We start from the raw sequence: 21468 nt of genomic DNA, 5'->3' as shown, positions 1-21468 counted from the left end.
CACGTTGAGGTGGCCGGCATCGCCAGGGTATTCAGGGGAACTGCGCCCGCAGAAAATAATACACACAAATGGGAACTGCCCGGTCTTGGCAGAAGAACTTAAACACTTCCCGCTATCACTTTAAATACTGCGAGCCACGCTGTCACAACGAGACAACGGGGGCTCCAACCCAAACGATCCAGGGCCGGAGTTACCGCGCAATTGATTGGTGTAATAAACGGGGGAGGGCCAACCAGAGGAGGCAGCGGTAATATTTACTAAATGCAAAATGGTATTAATCCAGTGGGTCATTGATGCGGCATTGCGGCGCTAAAGGGCTGCGCAGCGGGCCCCTTAATATACAAAGTTGGTTCTCAGTTCATAATTCTTGATAATGTTATCGTTGAAACTTGCGACGATTAGTGTAATTCCATACGGCGCATACCTGCCCTGGGATTGCCCCTATCTTCTTTGCCAAAGGGCTCTCACTGACCAACATTGCCGAATAGCACACCGATTAACAAAAGAAAAAAAGTAATCGAATGCACTTGCGGGAATGTAGAAGTCTCTGAAAATTAACTGCAGCGACAACTCAACCACGTTTTCCAGCGGTCAGAGGGGCGGGCCACAGAACCGGCAACTGGGGAATGCAACATTATACGGCACTTGGCGTGTGCGCTCGGAACTCACCGTATCCCGTGGTGGCGGGAAGGGGCGGGTAAGAGAAGCAAAACCCCCAAACCTTCTGGCACCCGCTTCCCAATCAATAAAAGTGACATCGCAACACACGAAACAAACGGCTTAGTGTGAAAAGGCAAGTTTACTGAAGACGAAGGGTGACAGCGCCGGCTCAGTAGGAACCAAGGGTGCAAAACCCCGCGAACCTTCTGTTTGGGCCCCGTTCGAATGAGAATATGTTATGGTGCAGGTGCCGGGTGGTTTTCCACTCGGCCCAAATAAGCAAGCACAGCTGAAGAACCGCGGCTGGGGAATTTGCGGGGAAGGTGGTGCGCAAAGGGATGATCGAATATTGCGGAACACTCGGGGCCAAAGAGGGCCAGTTTCCCGATACGTGGATGCGGCCATATCCCTGCAACAACGAAAAAAAACACTTCACAAGCGGCCCAGTTCAGCGGAAAGATGGCGGTTCGAAACGGACAACTGGCTTCCCTTTCCGTGAGGAAAACATGGTGAGCCTCCCATCCCAATAATTTATATCAAAACATTTGCACTGGAAGACTTGAAGGCTAACGAACTGGACGGCGGGAAGAGGACCCACACATTGCAAAGGGGAAGGTGGATTGGGAAAAGGATTTCGCTGGGTGTGACCGCCATCGCCTTAATCGGGTGGGGAAAAAAGGATAAAACAGCATAGGGGCGCTGGGAGGTTGGGCAGCAGCTATCGTGCGGAATTGGTGGTGGTGGGGGTATGGTTGAATAGGCTACTAAAATAAATAAATAAATAATGAAGGACAAACCTTCGTCGTGGATAACATCGCAGGCATTGGCAGGCACTATTTCTCTTAAGGCATCTTCCACATCGGGTGGAAGATGGAATATTTTTGTGTGTGTTATATAGTGGTCAGTTCCGACGTTCATTAGTAGCAACGCGGTGATATCAAAATTTACTGTTTTTTTGTTTTTTTTTTTAGTTGCGGCATGGAGGAAAATGAATTAGCGGACGAAGTCGCAGATAAGAGAAACAAACGCACTTATTAATTTTGAAGCTAGTGCGACGAGTTCTAAAGCTCTCCAAGTTGTTGGAACAAGAAGAAACCCATCACCATGCAGTATACGCCCAAAGGGAACATAAGAAGCGCGTCAACATCTTTCCCTCAGTTAATGACCATTATCCTACTCCCCCAATGTTGCAAACGAAACCAAAACGTCACCATATTTCGAAAAGCAATTAAAAGGTCCCAGTCGCCTTATGAAGCATTGGTGTTCTGCAGAATAACAAAGGTGGCACAATGAGTTTTTCAACAGTTACATAAAAGGGGAAGAAAATAAAAAGGATAAGAAAACGGATCTTCTGGCAAACTCAGCTTCCTCGCCGTGAATGGCGGTAGCGGGTAACGTCATGTATAACTATAAAAAAATATATGAAATGTCAATACTTTTTGTAATCCCTATGTCTCCTCCTCGTGCTGTTGCCCGCCAAAAAGTGATACTCTTTCATTAGAGTGCGTCAATTACCTTAAAGTGTCGCTCAATCTGCAATTCCCTATATTCAGTGGGAAAGGCGAAGGAAAGTAATGTTGCTTCTATGCTTCACTTGCCGGCACCGATGTGCAGTTGCTACTAGAGACAAAAAGAAATCCCCCTACTACGCTAAATAGAGAAGAACCAAGCAGAGAACGAAACCAGAAAGGAGGGTTCATTGGATAGAACGAAGCAAATATACGGAACAAAGAATGAAATTTTTAAAAAAGGTGAAACTTTGTTGTTGGTGTTGATCATCACTCATTCATTTACCTCACTATTCGGTTGTCCTCCAGTGTTTCGGCCGCATGGCTCCTCATGAAGAAACAACCTGACAGGAAGGTTAAGTTCAACAAAATGCCCCTGTCACAAGCGTTTGGGGGGCAATGAGGTGACGTTTTATTACAAAAGTAAAAAAGAATTCTGACGCTCATTACAGAAATACGAAACAAAATTTAATGCCACCGTTTGTACTTACTGGAAATGTGGTGCGCACTTTGTGCTGCGGCCTTTAAAAAAAAAATAATAATAATAATAATCAAGTAAACAGAAAATAGTATCGATCGTGGGAGGGAAAAAGGTATCAGAGCGAATGCACGGGCGACTATATATGTATACAAATTCATATAAGCATATATATATGTGCACCTTCTGCCTCTAATGCATTTAAGTTCATGCATGGGTTTAGAAAGGAACGACGACAGAGGAGTGAATATTCTCACGATACATATGCGTATGCCTCCTCCGCAAACAGTTCCCCTTTCCCCATTTCTTATCTTCGATTTCTGCGTCGAAGTTGCTTTACCCCTGCTGAAACAATTCGAGTAAAGAACAAACAGTATCACACACAAAAAAAGTAAAAGAGTAAAAGATACATTTTAAAACAAAACAGTGAAGACAAAAAAAGCTTTCTAACGCTAACAAAACTGAAGAAAGAAACTCCTGAGGGATATTGGTCAATCCTCCCTATTTGCGGTATTTTTTTTTCTCCCTACTTATATTTATTTACGCTCCACTTTCTTTCTTTTCTCCCCGCCTCGCCAAGGAAACCTGCAACTACAGATCAGTTTGAAATATTTTAATTTCACATTCCTCGTTCCGCACGTTGTGGGGTTCCTACCTCTTTTTCGTTGACGCGCCCATGCGTTACGTCGAACTCGGAACAACTTTAAACTTCGCGAGCTCAGTGGCCATTTGCTGGGCAACAATGGCGCTGCACGCCGCATATTTTGGTAGTGCCGACCCAATGAATACCGGAATGAGACTCGCAAGTTGTTTAATCTCCGCGTTGAGAGTTTTCTTGGCCTGATCATACTTTGCGAAGGCGGCATCACGGTCCTTGGATTCTTTTATGAACGATTTACTTTCCGTGAGGGGTTTGTCCTTCTTTGCGTAACTCTTCTCAGTTTCCTCCACGTTATACTTGTGTTTGTCGTATGCGTGCCTGAGGGCCACGGCATTGTTGTAAAGTCGCATAACCTTTTCCTGCTGTATTTTGATGGGACGACCTGCTTCCTTCACATTGGTTACGAAGTCTTGCTGCAGGGTCGAAAGCATCGGGCCAATCTTAAGTTTCCGCACTTCCCCTTCGAAACTCACTGCCAACGAAGCCGCTTGCCCATCCGTGCCGTGTGCGAACTCCACAAATGATTGCGATGTGTTCTCATACGCCTTTATCAAGGACTGGAACGCCTGAGTTGTGGCGGTGACATTCACCTCAAATTTTTCTATCACCTTCCCCAGACCTCGGATATACGCTCCCTTGTCGTCGAGATCCTTATCAACTGTTTCGGGGATGTTGCTGCAGCAGGGCATAATTGCTCCTTTTCTTCTCTGTCTTGCTTACCGTGTCTTGCTTCTCGACAATGTTTATTGATTGTAATCCTGAAAGCTGAGATATTACTGAAAGGAAAAAGAAAAAGGGTAGAAGCATAGGCATAAGGGAACACACACATTCACATACATACGCATATATATCTGGGTTCACACAAAACTGATGTTAAGCAACACCACTCTGTGACAAAGTTCTGATGGAAATCCACATGCAACATAAATGATGATGGAAGAAAAATGTTTCCAATGAAATAGCTCACAGTGGTGTCATGTTCGTTGGATCCCTAAGGAAAAGTGTGTGGAAAATATCATTGAAGAACGTTGGATGATATTTGCAGGCGCGACGGCAGTCCGGACTGAAGGTGATTTCGAGTAACGAAGGCTCAAGTGTCAAAGCGCCCGTTTCAACACAGCGCTCCGTCCGTAGCATAACATCCACACCATACATCGCACGGCATCGACTGTGATCCCCACCCCTCGTTACCACCATGCCAAATGCTTCACGAAGCATTTTCAGAATCTTCGGATATGCAATTTTTTCCCATGCTGCTTCACCGTAACCACTCGAGGCATATTCCTCGTTAAACTCTTTCACAAAGTCATGGTCATGCAACTGAAGCAATGCCTCGGGGTTGGTGTAATTCATAACCGTCCAGTGCTTTTCGTAGCAGTCAAAATCGTCGAGTGAATATTCCTTTAGCGCAAATCGAGTCCAGAAAGTGTTATAGACGTACGCCTCCATGGAGGAGGAATGCTCCGACGTAAAGGAATTTACTGCCACGATGAAACGAAGGTCAAATTTCCGCTTGCGCAGCGTCGCTGTGTTGGCGATATACTTACAGATTACCTTAGGTCCTGTTTCCACGGCTCTCAGCAGTTCAGTGAGGTTGGACGAAAGCGTCATGTCGATGCTTCGTGCCAAATTGGTGGGTTTGCTAATCCATAAATTTGTCCCGTCGTTGCTGCGCAACTTGCCGATATCCTCATAGGTAACCAATGGGTCTGTATCAATCTTCTTGTCTAATGCGGCCTTGCGCACGATGAAGTCACCAATTAGTTCCTTTAGCTGTGTCGTCGAATCGTAACTTGTTTGATACCAGTCGACGTAACCATAGGTCTCCTGAATTAGTCGCAACAGCCCCTGTTTACTCGTGAACTCAGACTCCTCAGGGAACTGCGAAATATATTGTGCGTGCCCATAGTCGTTTAAACCCTCGATAGAATGGTGAACAACCCATACGATGTGCGCTTCCTGCGGCAGATCGACCACCACAAAGTGATTCGCATCAGTGAGATTTTGTGAAAGCTGTTGACTGTCCGTGAAAACACGGAGCGGGCCACTCGGACACCTCTCCACCGGCGCTAGCGCACTCTGTTCCCGTTGGGCACGTCTTCCAGGAACGCTTTCCAAACGTTTCACCAGACGTCGCCACGCTTCTACGCAAAGAAGTTGGGCGGAGCGGTAGGGATCTTCTTCTGTTTCTTCCTCGTGTCGTGTGTTGTATATAAGCGACAGTATTTCCTTCCCGCTTGTCGCTTCGAGCGTTGATGCCGCCCGCCTCGTGGCAACTTCTTCCTCTTCCATGTCCTCTACGCACCACATCGCTGAGAACACACCGCCCTTTTCCGGGAAACAAATGGGTATCGGTTCCAACTTCATATTCGCTTTCTCATTCACTACTGTTGTTATGGCGCTGCCCACTTCGTCATGGATAAACCAGTAGCTTTCGTACTGGGAATCATCTCCGTCCGCCGATGTCGGAAGGCGATACGAACCCACCTTGTTCCACATGTGGTCAAATATCAGTTGCGCTCCATGTCTGTTATCGGCGCCCGAAAGGTTCACGGCCAAAACACGACCCAACCGCGTGCGGAGGGCCTCATTTGCTTCCAGATGAGCGCGAAAATCTCGCAGGCGGAAGGTACAGCAGTGATCAATAAGCCAAATATCGTCATTAGCCTTTAGATTCTTACTCGCCACAAGAACATAGTTACCAGCAGTTTCCGAGGACTGGTCCTCCGCGTCGACTTCATCCTCGTCCTCACGCGCTACAACCGCCAGCGAGAAAGAGGTTCCAGCGTCAAAGACGTCATTGACCAACTTTTCAAATAACGACCGCTGCAAGTGCTGAGGCACGCTGTGAACGACGAACCAGTCCGCTAGGACTCTCGAGAATGCTTCAAAGTCTTTCATCATTTGTAAAACTGGTTATTGTTCGCGTTATTACCCTGGTAACCGGCTTATGAAACCGACCCTCAGTTGGCACCTCTAAGGATAGTAACCGATTGCCAGCCGCCTTTCTTTAGCTTCAAACTTCCACCGAAAACCACCGTTCCGCAGCTTGCTCAATGGTTTCGGTGCACCTGGGAGAGAAACATAACAGATAGGGAAACAAGGGAAAAGGTCGGGTTTGGCGTGTAACCTCAAATGTTGGGACTCATTGTTACTGGCGCAAACGCAAAGGAGAAGATGAGCCTGCGGTCCCCTTTATGCATCAAAAAGTGCGAGGGAGAATACGCACCCCCCGTCACAGGATATACGAATGGGTGCCAACTACAACCACTTGGAGCAGGCTACCGTACGGCGTCCCGCAACGGTGACTCTCCGGCCGTGATAAAAAAGTGGCAGCAATAACAATTGTTTCATCACCTACATCGAAAAGGATGGCACTGCCACCAAGGCACCGATTACCAACCCGATGTGCTCATGCACATAGAGGGGAAGTGCACAAAATTTAAAAAGCAACGACAACAACGAATGAGGCGCAGGAAGATGTAAGTGCAATCGAAAATACTTTATAAGGTGACACACCAGGAACATTTGTTCGAATGGGTGCCATGCCATGGCTTCATTTCAACTTGTTTCTACCTTTCTTATCAGTAGGATTGATATATACTTCTTTCAATGAAGTATGTACATATATTTCTTCGATTCTTTGATTTCTCTATTCTGGAGTTGGATAAAACAGATGCTACTGTTATATGTACCTTCCTTTCACTCAACTTACTAGCTGTTACCGTTTTTCTTTTTAGTTTCCCATCTTTACATTATTTTCTGTCGCTCGTACTTTCAGTACCCACGCACTTCTTCTACCGCAAATAATGTGGTGATCCCAGTGTTACTCACCGCCAGCTTTCCGCTGCTGCTACCCCACTCATTCCACTAAACAGACATGAGGAAGGCGGCCACTCCTCCAAGTAAGAGTTGTTCATCCTTTTCCTCACCGCCAGGGACGGAGATATCGAGAATTTTGGTGCTCCGCGTGGCGTTGGTGTAGAGAGGAATATGTGCACCGCCACTCTTATCGCTGCCATACATCCACCACACCTGCACTTCAGTGGGCATAGGCATGGAGGACGGCGAGCTTGACGAAACGGGTGAAACGGTGGCTTGAGCGTCAATCAGCGAACCCTGAACTTGTATGGACTCACCCTTTATCGTAATGCATGGGGTGCCAGAGGCTGGTGAGGCACTGCCCTTACCACCTTTTGGAACGGCGACGAGCGACATATCAACAAGGGGTGCTTTGGTAGTACGAGCTGTGTACTGCCGCAGTGCGATGAGAAATGTTTGGGGCCTTAGGAAGTCCACCAAGTCAAATACACCACCACTGGGGGAGAATGCCCGCTGCGCATTGGTTGTCATGACCGTCAGCCTCCGGTTCAAAAGTTGTAACCATAATCCAATTTCCTTCGGCCCGTCCATTTGGTCTAGCCAATTAGAGGGGGCGCGGCCACTAATAAGCTCTGCCGCTTCCTCTCGTAGTGCTGCCGAAGGCATTAACAAACCATCTGCCACACACTGCAGGTCAGCAAACTTGGCGGCAACGGATTCCACGATCTCCCTGAGCAGCCCTGCCTCACTAATAAAGAATACCTTCATAGGGTCGTAGTTTCCTTGCCCTGCGCTCAGTGCCTGAGTGCTTCCACCCTTTAAACCGCTGTTTTTCCACACTTCAAGTACTGGCACGAGCAGGGAGCGCCACACATCCTTTGCAGATGCACTGACACCTGCACTGTGGACAAATGAGCGCAATTCTTCCCTTAGGCGGTCTGTGTGCTGCTCCTTCACCGCGCGGTCTGCGTTGTCTGGCAGGCACAAAAGGGCTGGCGTGTCTACATCGGAGACGTTATCGCGGATGAACTGTACAACCTCACTATGTTCATTGGTGGTTGGCACGTGCAGTTTCTCGTGCAGGGCTTTGGTACACGAAACGAGAAGTTCCTCATTAAAGATCTTGGAAATAAGCTTCAGCAGCACCTGTTCATCACGTACATTCTCCAACCTTCCACCATAGATACAGTTCTGCAACATACCTCGGAGCGTGACCCAGTCCATGTTGTTGTGACTTAGCATACAGAAAACGTCTGATGCCGCTTTCATGTCTGCAAGTGAAAACTCGTAGAACTTTATCCATCCCTGTGGAACATAGTTTCTCCTCTCCTGCAGCAACGCGTGGAACCAGGCTAAACCAAACAGCATCTGCGAAAGCGTTTTTGTCTTCAACCGCAGATAACCTTCGTCCCACATGATGTAAGACCGCATAAGATTCTGCTTCACGCCAGGGGGTGCCTCAATTGTCATCTTTAAGGACATCCGCAGCAGCACCGTTGGGAAGAGGTCGTGGGGTTCAGTGGTTATAATAAGACGGAAGTCTTGGTTAGGTGGGGGCATAGCACTCAGCTCTTTTTCTAACACGTAAGCCCAGTCCAGCACAAGGTGCAAATTCTTCAAGAACAGCCAGTCGCCCTGTGCTGCGCAGCGGCGGAGGTGCAACATTGCATCGTCCGTCTGCCCACCACCTAACGCAATTTGGGTGAAGCGCTGTCGCTCCATGCGACGGTACGCTACTTCCTGCACCTCTTGACTTGGATCTGCTCCACCTGAAGTAATCAGAATTATTGGAGTGGTAGCACTGGCGCCAGTGAGCATCTCTTCCAACGATGTTAAAGGAGTCAAGGAATCAAGCTGTAATGAGTGCATAATAACATGGTGCGCGAGATCCGCAAGTCGATCCGGCCGGAAGGTGTCCACGATGAGCAGTTGCTCCATGAAACTCAGTCCCGAGTTCTTGGTCAAACTCTCCTCGGGCGTGTTCTCCAGGATCCAACTTCCCCATCGCTTCTCATCGTTCAAATCCCACTTCTTCACGTGTTCCGAAGCTGTTGCATCCGCAAGAAGGGCTGTAAATTTAGCGCGTGACATGGGTGGAGCCCAGATTGGAAGCTGCACACTACCATCTGAGGCGGCATTACCCTCAGTATTGGCACTTCCGGCGGAGGCACCAACAAGCAGGTTCCATAGCGATGAGGGGAATTTTTGTGGGAAGAAACCGTGAATGAGATGCATACCAAAGACAAGCCGATCGCGCTCTAGAAGGCCGCGGCTCACGTGGACAAAGCACTTTTGTATGAAATTAGTGGCAAGTCCCGCCATTTTCGCCTCTATGTCTGTCTCCCCCTTGTAGCCACTCAAACACTCAACGAAAAGCCGTACGAAGTCATTGAGACCAAAGTGATACATACGATTCAAGTTCTCCAAGTCCTTGACGAGGAAGAAAATCGTCGACCCGTTGCTGGCGAAGGGACGATAAACCTCTCGCTTTTCATTAAGCTCCGCTTCTAGTTTATGAGACTTCTCCAGTGCCTCGGTGATACTCGAAGCTTGCACTTTCACATCATTCAAAGCTTGTATGAGAGCAGTGTTCTCCAGCAGATCACCAGAAGAGTTGGCGAGGTCACTTAACAGTCGTTCCTCCAGTTTATTGAGCTCCAGCTTAAGGCTTTCCTCTTTTTGAAGCAATGCAGCACGTTCCTGCTCCAACTCAGGTCTCTCGTGCTGAATAGTTACACCCAAAAGCTGATTTTCCAGACCAAACTTCGTTACGGAGAAGTTCACCACCAATACCAACGCAGCGGCGCCTGGTGGAAGATCAATATCTGTTCGTCTGGTGAAGAGCATAATGCGGAACTTGTCCTGCCAATCTACTTGCTTGTTCCCAACCTGTACCACCTGCTTAGCCCCTGCTGTGAAGATATCGCGACGAAGTATTGGATACAGGATGGGTTCTACACCGTCAACATCCATGACGAGCAGCGTCTTACCGAAACGCACCGCGAGTTCAAGGGTGTGGGAGAACCGCTCATCGTGCATGGAGGTTACTTCCGACACAATGTTGTTGGTCTTTAGGTTCATTTTTACCCACTCAATAGCCTGATTGGAAGGATCGATAACCAGGGGTGTCTGCACAGAATCGAGCATTGCAATTGCATTCTCCTGACTGAGGTCGTCACTTGGAAGCCCTTCACTTTTCCACTGCAGAAGTTCACCGTCCGTGCGCATATATCCCGTAAGCTTGACAACGTCGGGTAGATTGAGCCGGCTTGACCACTGCTTCAAGTAGCGTTGGCGAACATCTTCAGTTTCACGTGCGATGTATGTGATAAAAGCCGCTGCAACGAGGGCGCGCTTTGGAAGCAGCTGGTTGCTTGATTGAATCTTCTGAGCATCCTGTGACCACCGTGTTTTCTCCCCACTGAGTTTCTCAAGCAAATCCTTCGCTTTGGTAAGCTCCTTCTGCGCCTTCTCAAGTGTGTCCTTGATTCGCTCCGCGTCTTTGCACTTCTCAGAGAACTCCTTCCGTAACTTCGCAACGGCTTCATCGATTTTTTTCAGCTTGCTCTTGAGTTGTTTGAGTTGTTCCTGACCCTTTGCGCTGTTTGTCTCCAAATCCTCAAGTTGCTTGTTGAGCGGACCAATGCTTTCGAGGATGGTGGAGTAATCGATCATAGCCTTCACCCACGCTGCCATCGGTGCGGCGGCGACAGAAGCACGACGGATAGTTTCCTGCTTGAAAGAACCGGCTTTTTGATTCATGAGCCGCGCGACGTTCTCTCGGATGGGAGTTGAGATATTCTTTGCGTCGAAATCAAGAATTCTCTCCTTGACACCACGCTCACCAAGAAACTTGCGCATAGATTGCCATGACACATCATTCACACCAAGTAGCGCAAGGACAGCCTCCAGCACGTCTTTCACTGGCTCTGGTGGCGCCTTGAGTGACCGAATTTCGTTCAGTTGCTCACTTCGAATGGAGCTAACAGCCTCACGCGCGGATTCAAGCATTGGTGTGATGCCGCTCAACTCCTTCGTTACCTTCTCCCTCTTCACCGCAATTTCCTCTTGTTCAGTGCTCAGTCGCGCTTGCAACTCCTCTGCCGTGTCACGCTGCTCTTTTGACTCCTCCATCTTCTGTTGAATCTCCGTCAGGGCTTTATCGGCTTCCTTTTGTTTTTCCTCCACCTTCTTTTTCTTGCGCTTAACGTCCGACTGGATCTTCGCCACGCTTTCCTCTGCCTCGTGCAGCTTCGCAAGGCCCGCATCAAGTCGCTTCAAACTAGCCTCACCGCTCTCACCTTTCTTTTGAAGAATTGATTCATAATTTTCCATCAGTACTCGGAAGCGTTCGGGCGTCGCCTCTTCGCCGAAGGACTCGTGCACAGAGAAGAGCTCACGGTGTAAATGAAAACCTTTATTCGCAGAATCGGCACCAATGTTATCAATTACAGCAGCAAGTCGTTTCTTGCATATATTGCGAGTGGCGTCGTTGCTCCATGCGCCCATCCACAGCAAATCGCAGTTGCTTATGAGCCCTGGGTTAGACTGTAGCCTAACCAAAAAGAGAGGGTGGCAGTTGTCCATCACTAGTGCGATGCGGAGGTTTCGGCGAAGGCGCTGAAGGTAGAAGGATGCAATAGATCCCATGTATCCATCATTGGCGGCATCCTCACGCAATGAGGCACACATTGTTTCCACCTCCTCCTGTGTAAAGAGACCAGGCACCTCACCGCTGCTCACAAGACTGTTGATCATCTCCAAGAAGGTTTCGTCGACGATGTTGTGATCTTCGAGCATAAGAACCAACCGCTCGTTCTGTGTCGTTGCTCGCTGTATAAACTGCCTCAAGTCTTGGCGAAAGTTTTTCAGTGCGTACTTCTGCATCATATTGAGTGTCACCACGTTCATTTTTAGGAGAAATGCAGCGAGGCAGACGGCGTTACGTCGCCCCACACCGGGGCGGCCCACCAAAATAAGATGACCGAACGGCCGGGTCAGCACACGGTCCACACGCGCGAGCCACCCAACAACTTCAGGAATTACGTGGATATTCAGAGTTTTGTGTTCACGGCTGTACTTCACTATTCCCTGCTCAACCTCAGCAGCAGCAGCTTCGTACGATACACCCTTCAGACGTTTCTGACCGCGTTCGTCTGCCTCACTGAGCCACGAGACAAACAGGATGGAATTTGCGTCATCAGCAGATGAGGAGGAAGTGGAGGAGTACCCTATCGTGGCGAGGGACTCACTTATGGTTTTCCGGGCCTTCTTGATGTCTTCAGCGCGAGGGAGACAGTCAGCGAAGATGCACGTCGCTTCGTGTCCCAAAACAGCGGGAAGCGTTGTGGTTTGTGAGTCAATCTCATACATGAGTACATTGGTGACCCAATTGGTGATACTGCGCGGGCAGAAGAGACAGTGGGCATACTCCTCCCCTTCGCGCTTACGGCAAATCTTCTCAAACACGTTAATCACAAACCCCGATAATGTAGGGCAGTTTGCGAGGTCACAACCCAGATCGGGTACACTGCTAATGAGTGATTTGAAGTATTCCGTATATATCTGGTTGAGGCCCGCCTTTGAAGGGTAGGACATGAAAACGATTCCCACAACGGCGAGAAGACGAGGTGTAACAGCGTAACGACCAGCTGACACTGTGGGGTTCATACTAGCCACCAGTTGAACCTTCTCGATGCCAATCCACTCTAGGTCGTTGTTGTAAAACCCTTGGTACATGATCAACTGCATCATGAAGGCGTGAAGTTCCACAGTGCCATACCTATCCGGTTTGGGAAGATTTACGTTCTTTAGAATAATCACTAGTCTTTCACCCTCCTTAGGACGGTACACATGCCCACTGCTTGTGCTGGATATGGTGCACATTTGCTCTAGTTTTTGAATGAGGTGAAGCGAAGTAGTTTGCGCGCTGCAATGAAGGACGGTGATCCTCACACCACTGTGGCGGGCAAAGCACTGTTGCAGAGTAATGCTCTTTCCACTTCCCTCCGGACCGACGAGGAACACTGGACGGCAGTTGGTGTCGCTCACCAAAGGCTCAAGGGTTGCCATAAGTCGCTGCACGTCCACAGTGGGAACAATTAACTCACCCTTCAGGAGTGATCCGGACGAACTGTCCACTGTGAGATTCGAGGCGAACTCTTTTAGACATTTTTTCTCGTGATCGTAGTAAGTATCCAATGGTCGCTTCTTGGACACAGGGCTAACTTTTCCCATTTCGTACACTGCTGTTGTGATAGTTTTGGCGCCTTCAGGGTGGAGCATACCACAGAGCCCGCGAAGCAGCGAGAACACGAAGTCTTCTTCATTGGCCACATGCAAAATGTGTGCAAGACAACAGTTAAGAATCCCCATACCGGTTGTAGGTACCACGAGGGCGTCCAGTCGCAGTGTTTGATGCACAGCGGGAATAAGGTATTTTTCAATAAGAGGCCCAAGGAGCTCCCGACGCTCCTCTGGTTGCTTGTGGAGAAACGAGCGTACAGCGGGCTCAAGACTAACATCATCTTCGGAGAACAGGATGACACCCATACGGGATACAGTGGCAGGAGAGGCATATGCGAGGCTGTGTGTCTCAAAAATAAAGTTCACATTCTTACCAAACTGGATACGCACACCATTGGGAAGTGTCAACAACTTGTTGTCGTCAAGGACAGAGTTGAGCGACTCAACCCATTCAGGGTCAATATCGCCATCACATAGAATCCACGGCCGAGATTCTTTCGGTTGTCTCACAACATCCCGCGCAGCGGCGGACAGCACACCATCGTACCACTCTCGTGTGTCCGGGTCCATATAACCCAAAAGCTGCTGTCGGTGAATAGCCTTAGGGTTCATTACATGCAGCGGGACTTCAATCTTTAGTATTTGCATCGCTTTGCGGAGAATGCGAAGAAGTGTGCTCTTTCCACTACCGCTTGGACCAACAAGCACAACTCCCATACGCTGACCCAGCGCCTCGTATAACTGAAGGACCTTGTGAACCTGGGACTTGACGAGCTGCAAACCCAGCTCACGCACAGCCACTTCAATGGCAGATTCGAGCTCCCCGTACGCAATCTCGCGAATACTGACCTGCGGGAACACATCCACTGCTAATTCCCTGAAGAGTCGTGCGTCATCGACGGAGAGTTTGCTAAGCATGTTGATGCTAAGCGATTGCAAAACCAGCTCTTCTTCCTGTTTCTCACTAGCTGCATTACCTCCGTTGTCTGCCTTCCACTTTTGCACCAAAGACCCTGCAAGGTGAAGCACAGCCTTCAGTGAACGCAGACCCCAGTCGTAGTGCTGCTGCTTTGACATTAGCTGCCCAGAAAGGCGGTACATTTCCACGATTTTCTTTGCTAGGTTTTTCGCATGAGTAAAACCCTCTGACAACAACATGGTCGACGTGATAAGCTCGTTGTTGGGCTGTGTCATGGCAACCTCACGGAACAGTTGCCTCAAGTTATCCGGTAACTTAGAACGTCCACCGTAACCTTTACCGGCGGGGTTCAGTGTAACGAAGATACCAGCGTTCTTGTTCACCTGAATAAGCCGGTTTAGAAGTGTGCAGGAGGGCTCGCGATTTTTAATTGCCTCCTGGATTACTTGAATCATTTGAGATATGGCTGAAAGCTGATCTATTTTGAGACGATTGAACTCATCGAAGCAGCCCCAGGCACCGCACTTGACAATTCCCATGAAGATACGCCCCATAGACTTAAAGTCAATACCCTCATCGCAGTTGAAAACAAGCACTTGCCGCCCCATTGCACTACCCAGCGCTTTCACAGATTCCGTTTTACCTGTACCTGCAGGTCCGTACGGATTACCACCATAACCAAGTTGCATACCTTTGGTAAGAACCAAGTAACACTTGTCAGTCAGCGGAGTGTGCACAAGTTTTGCCGCATTGCCTTGGTATTCGTACGTATAATCAAACTTTGTGTCCATCATCGCTACGTAGCATAGTTCGTTTTCGTTCATGTAGTAGCGCAACTGCTTCTGCCACCACCAAGACTCCGTGGAAGTCACTCCTTTCGCCACCAGTGCTTCTACGACTTCAATGTGATGAATAACATCGAGGATAAGGGCTTTCACCTTCAACTTGGATACAGGGTCGGTATCAGCAGGAAACATTGTCAACTTGTTCAAAACGTTCTTCAACTCACCTCCCAGTGCTGATAAGGAGTTTTTGCTGATTGCTTCTTCTACAGCTGCACTGAACTGCACCTGCAGTGTCACTTGAAGTACTTGCGAGGGGTAACGGTTTATTGGCTCAGGGTCAATGATATTCTTCACTTTCACACAAGAGGCCAAAAGTCGTTGTAACGTTTCCTTCATGCACTGGTCCAACGCAACCAGCCACTTCTCAACGTCATCCTCCTCGATAGACACGGGTTTTGCCAATTCCACTTGCTCTCGATCTGAGGACACCATATGCGTGATAAACTTATGATCCTCGCTGAAGATCACGGAGTTAATTCCCATAAAGAGTTTCTTGAGGTGGGCCTGAATAACAGATGGGCTCTTGCTGTGACCCAATATTTCAAGCATATCCTCGTCACTAATAAAATAGAAACGGGAGAAACTCTCACGTTTGGACTCGAGAAACTCCATCAGTGATTTCTGGCAACGCTCAATTTGGTCGAGAATAGTCTTCAAGCGGTCCACAATGTCCGCCTGCGATGCAATCGTCATCACGCGTGGATCTGCCTCTACATCTTGCATGATAGACACAAATTCTTTGTCCACACGCTTAAAGCGAGCCTGTTCCTGTGGTAACGCACCACGAGCGAAGATGGGTTCCAGGTATGTCCATTTCCGTTGTATCGTATTCATCAGCATAAGAGCTTCATACAAGTTAGCAAGTTTGACCTCCCACCCGTTTGCCTCATCCGCAAAGTGGGAAAAGAATGGACTGTCTTTAAGTGACCCAATCAGTGACTGGTTGTCACTCACTTGTGCTAAAGTCTCCTTCCACTCAGAGATGAGCTTCACCTTCGCCGGTGTTGCACTGTCTGCTGGGGCGATGAGAGTAAAATTGGCCTCCAAAGCCCACGCTCGGAGGTCTTGCAGTGCCTCACGTATTTGCACTTCACCCTGAACCCTTGCATGAAGTTGTTTCAGCTCGGTTTCTGCTGCTACAAGCTGTTTGTGATGGTCGAGGATATGACCGAACGTAAGATCCGTGCTCGTCATCCCCTTCTCTATTTCAAGCAGACGAAACATTTCGTTCCAGTGTTCCGTCATCATACCCTCACCGCGAACAAAACGGAACATGGGGACACAAATTGCCCACCCCTCAAGCATGTTATGAAGGTATTGTGCGATGACATCCGTATCACTACCCATATGGGATGCGTTAGCAGTTGCAGTCAGCTTTGCTTTCCATTCCTTCATGAAGTCCTCAAATACGTATGTGTGCGACCGGAAGGTCAGCCAATCCTCCTTGCGCAATGTATCAAGGCTCTCTCTGAAGTTATCATAGAGAGTCCACATAGTGGCTGTCTGCGAGACGTCATTAAGCGTGGTTTCCAGTTCATGGAAGTTTGGTGGTGGAAGTTTAAAGTGCAAGCATTTAGCTTCAAGCTCTTTTGATTGAGTTTTCAGCTCATCCAACTCGTTGTAGCTGTCCTTCATCTGCGTCAAGGTAGTATCGATCAACGCAGGTTTGCTCTCTTTAAACGCCTCGAGAAGCTGCGCTTTCATTTTATCCCACTTGGAAGAGAAGCGTTGCCCATCTTTCATATGCTTTTGGATCATGCTGTCCAGCGAGACCCGCATTTTTGACATAGAAGCGTCAATAACTTTGTGGTGTGACGCGATTGCCTCGCGCAAGTGTTCCCAACGGGACTTTGTGGAACCGATGTCAATAACCGTTCCAGTGTGCTGCCGGAGCACCCGATTCAATTCCTCCGCCTCACTAAACTTTTCTTCATATGATGGCATTGCTGCCACGAACTCTCGATAGGCCTTATTTGCCTGTCCAACCTCTTCCATAGTAACAGGTTGCCGTGTGATGACGTTAGAGGCGTTGTACACAAAGGTGTCAATTGCTGACAGCGTCTGCTGCATCGTCTTACGCATGGCGTTGAGCAATGCCTCCTCGAGGCGATGTAGCTGCTCCTCAACACTCGCCTTTATGGGAATAGTGCTAATAGTGAATCCGTCAATTTTCATATTATCATCGATGTCACGAAGTTTATTTAACTGCTCCTTCACAACATTAAAACCATCCGAGTAGTTCTTGAGATTCGCGCAAGTTGCTTCGACAAGTGCGTCAATGTCAGGGCCACCATTTATGCCGCAAGTTCCTACCAGCACATGTGTGCGGAACGCTTTACGCACACGGTTAAGCTTTCCGAAGAGCTCCACCGCCTTGAGGTGGACGGTAACGATACGGTCCTTGTTTGAAAGTGGTATCAATTTGTACAACTCGTAAGGACCCCCCGATTCCTTCTTCTGTTGGAGGCCGCGGAAGCGGAGCGGAATACCCACCAACTCGCGCACCTGCTGGTAGTACGCCTCACGCACCGCTTCAAAACTGGGCTTGAACTGTACCTGGCCCTGTTTGAACACCAATTCCACCTTAAATTCCTGCATCTTCTCATGCATTGTTTCCAAACCTCGCTGGTATTGGTGCTCTAGCGCTTTGTAGATTTGAGCATCGAGATGACGCCGCCAATTGTCATAATTGTCGATGTTGTGGGCATTCAGGAACTCCTCGAATAAGCGCCGCAGACCATCTACAGCCGTACGCCACTGATCCGTTTGGCCGGCAAGTTCGAGGTTGTGCAACTCTGCCACCTGATTCATGAAGTCAATATGAAAACGGCGGATGCGGCGGTTTTCCACGCACAGTGCGTCCACTGCGTTTTGGAACCGCATGTTGAGGCCGTCAATTTCGTTGTAGTTAGCAATAGTTACTAACCGCTTGTCGGAGCCCTTGTAGAGCAACTGTGACAAGGCATGATTCGAGGCTGACTCAAGCATCGACCGCGTACAGTGAATGATTTGCCGTTGCACGGTGTTGTAGTTGCTCACGACCTGCATACTGCGAGTGGTGGCTTTAATAAGTTTTTCACAGGCCTTAATTACACCCTCCCCCTCCTCACTAATGCGCAAAAGCTCCTCGTGGCGACGACCGCACCAACTACGCATGCTGTATATCTCCTGTAAGCACTGTTTGATAGATGGATGCACAGTACATGTGATACACTGCTTGTTGGATCCGTTAAATACAACAGCATCTGGTAAACTTGTTAACTTCTTGCAATGGTTTTCCATGTTCTGCCTCCAAGCTGCTAATGCCTCGCTCTCCTCTTTTTGCATTTCACCCATAATACCCTCAGCGACCTTCACAACCTGGTCAAGGCTTGTGGATTTTCCAAAGAGGATGCCAGCAATCTCTGGTATCTGCGCGCACTCCGTCTGGGCGGACTTGGCCATTTTTACAGTATGCAGGTCTGTCGTAGACCGCCGCTTGTTATTCTCATAGCGCACTTGGATCTTTTGCAGCTGCTTGATGAGGTGTTCAGCAACACTGGCCATATCACCCTCGACGCCGTTTTTAATCCCCTCCCGGTTAAGCAGAGTTCTGTGCTGCTTGAGCGTACGGATCAAATCTTCCTGACCCCGCTGATTACTGCCGAAGAGCTGCTTCACGCGACCACGAAGATGGTCCTCCAGGAAAGAGAACTCTTTTTCAAATTTGCCGATGCACGTTTTCCAGCGGTCATCGGATGTCACCCTCCGGTCCGTAACGCTTTCTCCGTCAAACACAACTTCGGGTGCAATGCTCTCTGGCGCCTTTCCTGGTGAAAGATTCTCTGCACTGGCCAGCAGTTGCCGAATTCTCAACACGTCCCGCAAGCGTTGTTCAAAAGCACTCTGCACTCCACCCTTTTCAGATCCCACATCCACATCTTTCCACTCTCCTCTCAGCAGGACTTCCTTCATTGATCCCCACTCCGCAATCAACTCCACGGATTTCTCCAGTTGATCAATATTCATACGCCATATGCCACGCCAGTCTCTTCCATCGAGTAGTAGTTGGCCTTTAACGTACTCCTGCAGATCCCCCGAAACTATGGAGAGCAGCACCGCCGCGTCCATTTTATTGCGCTCACTGTGAGGGTTGCGCTTCCAGTAAGAGCGGAGCGTCTCATACACAAGTCCCAGAACCTCCCGTGCCTCTGCCAAAGCGAAAGACTTTTGACGCCACTGAATTGGTAATTCATGTTCAACTGGGGTGGCCGAATAGGAAGCAACAGCACTGGCCAATACACGCATATTAACCCATACTTTTAGTTGCGGCTCCCCGGAAGACTTCTTGGTAGCAGCTGCCCCTCCACTAACGCCGTTCGTATCGGCATCTTCATTTTCCTCCTCATCACCCGCGGAGCGCGAGGATTTGGCCCTTTCCATGGGAAGCGGGGTGGAGAGATTAGAGTACACTTGCACACAGGATGCTTTCCTCATTACCAGATCCAGCCGCTTACCCGTCGGGCACATAACCTTTGGGAACTTTTCCACCATCACCGCCCCACTAGGCAGGTCCGACACAACATCGTTGTAGAGCGTTTCCAACACAAGGTGAATGTTCGGTTGGTCGGATACCTCATCTATATTGTCGGGAAAGTCATCAACAGCCCCTACCTCCTTCAAAAATTTATCGAAGGGCAGCACCTGCTTCTTCACCAGTGTAAAGTTTGTTTCCTCACTTTCTGAGGGAAGTCGGAGGCTCGTACGACCACCTGTCATATCCCGCACGATTGTCAGGCATAACCGCTGAAGATCATCTGTCAATCGTGCTTCCTCTTCACCACCAATGGGGATCGGCTGCGCAGTAAACAAAATGCAACCATCACCACGCGTTAAGTTCCCTCCACCGAATATAACGCGCAGGTGACGCTGTACAACGTTCAGTAGTTGCGACTCAACAACGATGGGTCCTGAGCGCTCCATTGGTTTAATAATAGTATCAATAACAGCAAACTTCCTCCTCCTCTTTTCTTCTAGTTATATGTTCTGACCTTCACCACGACGCTTGTCTCTTTCCTTCCCTCTCTTTTCCGCTGCACTCGAGACACCCCAACACCACCAGCTCACACCTTCTCTCAACTCAGGCAAACCCTCCACAACACCTCTTTATTTCTTAATTACTTTCCCGCCACAGCTCGCAGGATACTAAATTCTGTTGCAGTGTTTGCCCGGTGATTTCAAAATGTATTTCTTTCCTTCCTCTTCCTTCCCCTTTGCTTTCTTTCTCTGGGTTGTCAATTTGTTTTGTAGTTTTGATTTTTTTTTTTAAATTTCTCCTCTTGTTTATTGTTCTTTTTTTCCTTTTCGTTCTCGAAGGAAGCCTATAGCAACAGCAGCAACAACAAAACAGTGATATGTCGATGCTGGTGAGGCTCGACAGTACCGAATAAAAGAAGAGAGAAAAAAAGAAATATTTCCTCTCCCCCGTTACCTCCGAATATTAGAGTCAAATGTGTTTGTTTTAGTGTGAAGTAAAGCAGGAAAAAAAATAAAAAGATAAGGATAAAGAGAAAGAGGAAGAGGGACGAAAAGCATGAATTCAGATTAGTAACAGAAGCATTTGACAGCGGAAAAAGGAATGGAAAACAAACAGCCGAATTAGAACAAACACATAGCACCGCTACGGATTGCAAACAGTGATGTGTGTGAGTGGAGAAGTAAAGATCTACGCAGTTGAAACAACACACCAAAAAAAAAAAAGTGAGGCATGTTCAGTTGCTAACCACAAAGGCAGGAGAAACAAAAGATTCAAGGAGAAATGGATGAGAAAACGGGAGGAGGGAAGGGGAAGTGTGGGCGGGGTAAAAAGTCGTAAAAAGACGTTGCACGTATTTGTGTCGAGGAAATTAAACTGAGAGAGCAATTGAATTGCGCACGTAAAAAAAAAAAAACCACCGATACACTTCATTCATTTTAACCCCGTGCGTTTAAACCTGCACACGATACTTGCATCGTACTTAAAAAGTAAATATAACAGATGCCACACTACCTTTTTCTCCTGTTCGCTCCCATTTTTTTTTCTGTTCTTTTCTCTTTTCTCCTCACAGGTCCCCAATTCCCCCTACCCTTCAACATTGTGTATTTCAATGTAAATGCCTCACACCTTTATAATCACTTCGATCTCGTGTCATCGCGCTTACATGCACGCAACATTTTGGGTGTTGGAGGCAAAAAGTACATACGAGGGAAAACAGACACAACAGAAGTAGTGAAAAGTTTTGCACGGCGCTACCAGTTTGCAGCTGAGAAAATATAAAAAGATAAAGAAGAGATCAAGAATTCAGAAATAT

General features: G+C 48.3%; 3 protein-coding genes across 3 annotated transcripts; all 3 read right to left on the bottom strand.

Moving 5' to 3' along the window:
• Nucleotides 1–3327: 3327 nt before the first annotated feature.
• TEOVI_000460200 (uncharacterized protein) lies at nt 3328–3996 on the bottom strand (the record flags this gene model as incomplete). Its single annotated transcript, XM_067227357.1, has 1 exon — nt 3328–3996. The coding sequence occupies one exon, from the start codon at nt 3994–3996 to the stop codon at nt 3328–3330; it is 669 nt and encodes a 222-aa protein (XP_067083458.1).
• A 274-nt stretch (nt 3997–4270) lies between these two features.
• TEOVI_000460100 (Tubulin-tyrosine ligase family, putative) lies at nt 4271–6211 on the bottom strand (the record flags this gene model as incomplete). Its single annotated transcript, XM_067227356.1, has 1 exon — nt 4271–6211. The coding sequence occupies one exon, from the start codon at nt 6209–6211 to the stop codon at nt 4271–4273; it is 1941 nt and encodes a 646-aa protein (XP_067083457.1).
• A 966-nt stretch (nt 6212–7177) lies between these two features.
• TEOVI_000460000 (Cytoplasmic dynein 2 heavy chain (DYNC2H1), putative) lies at nt 7178–20101 on the bottom strand (the record flags this gene model as incomplete). The annotated part of the gene is made up of 1 exon (XM_067227355.1): nt 7178–20101. One exon carries the CDS (start codon nt 20099–20101, stop codon nt 7178–7180), a length of 12924 nt encoding a protein of 4307 aa, XP_067083456.1.
• Nucleotides 20102–21468: the final 1367 nt, after the last annotated feature.

Source organism: Trypanosoma equiperdum, assembly GCF_001457755.1.
Source record: "Trypanosoma equiperdum strain OVI genome assembly, contig: ctg_935, whole genome shotgun sequence".
In the NCBI taxonomy this organism is placed as follows: Eukaryota; Euglenozoa; class Kinetoplastea; order Trypanosomatida; family Trypanosomatidae; genus Trypanosoma; species Trypanosoma equiperdum.
This window is presented reverse-complemented; position numbering and strand designations above follow the sequence as displayed.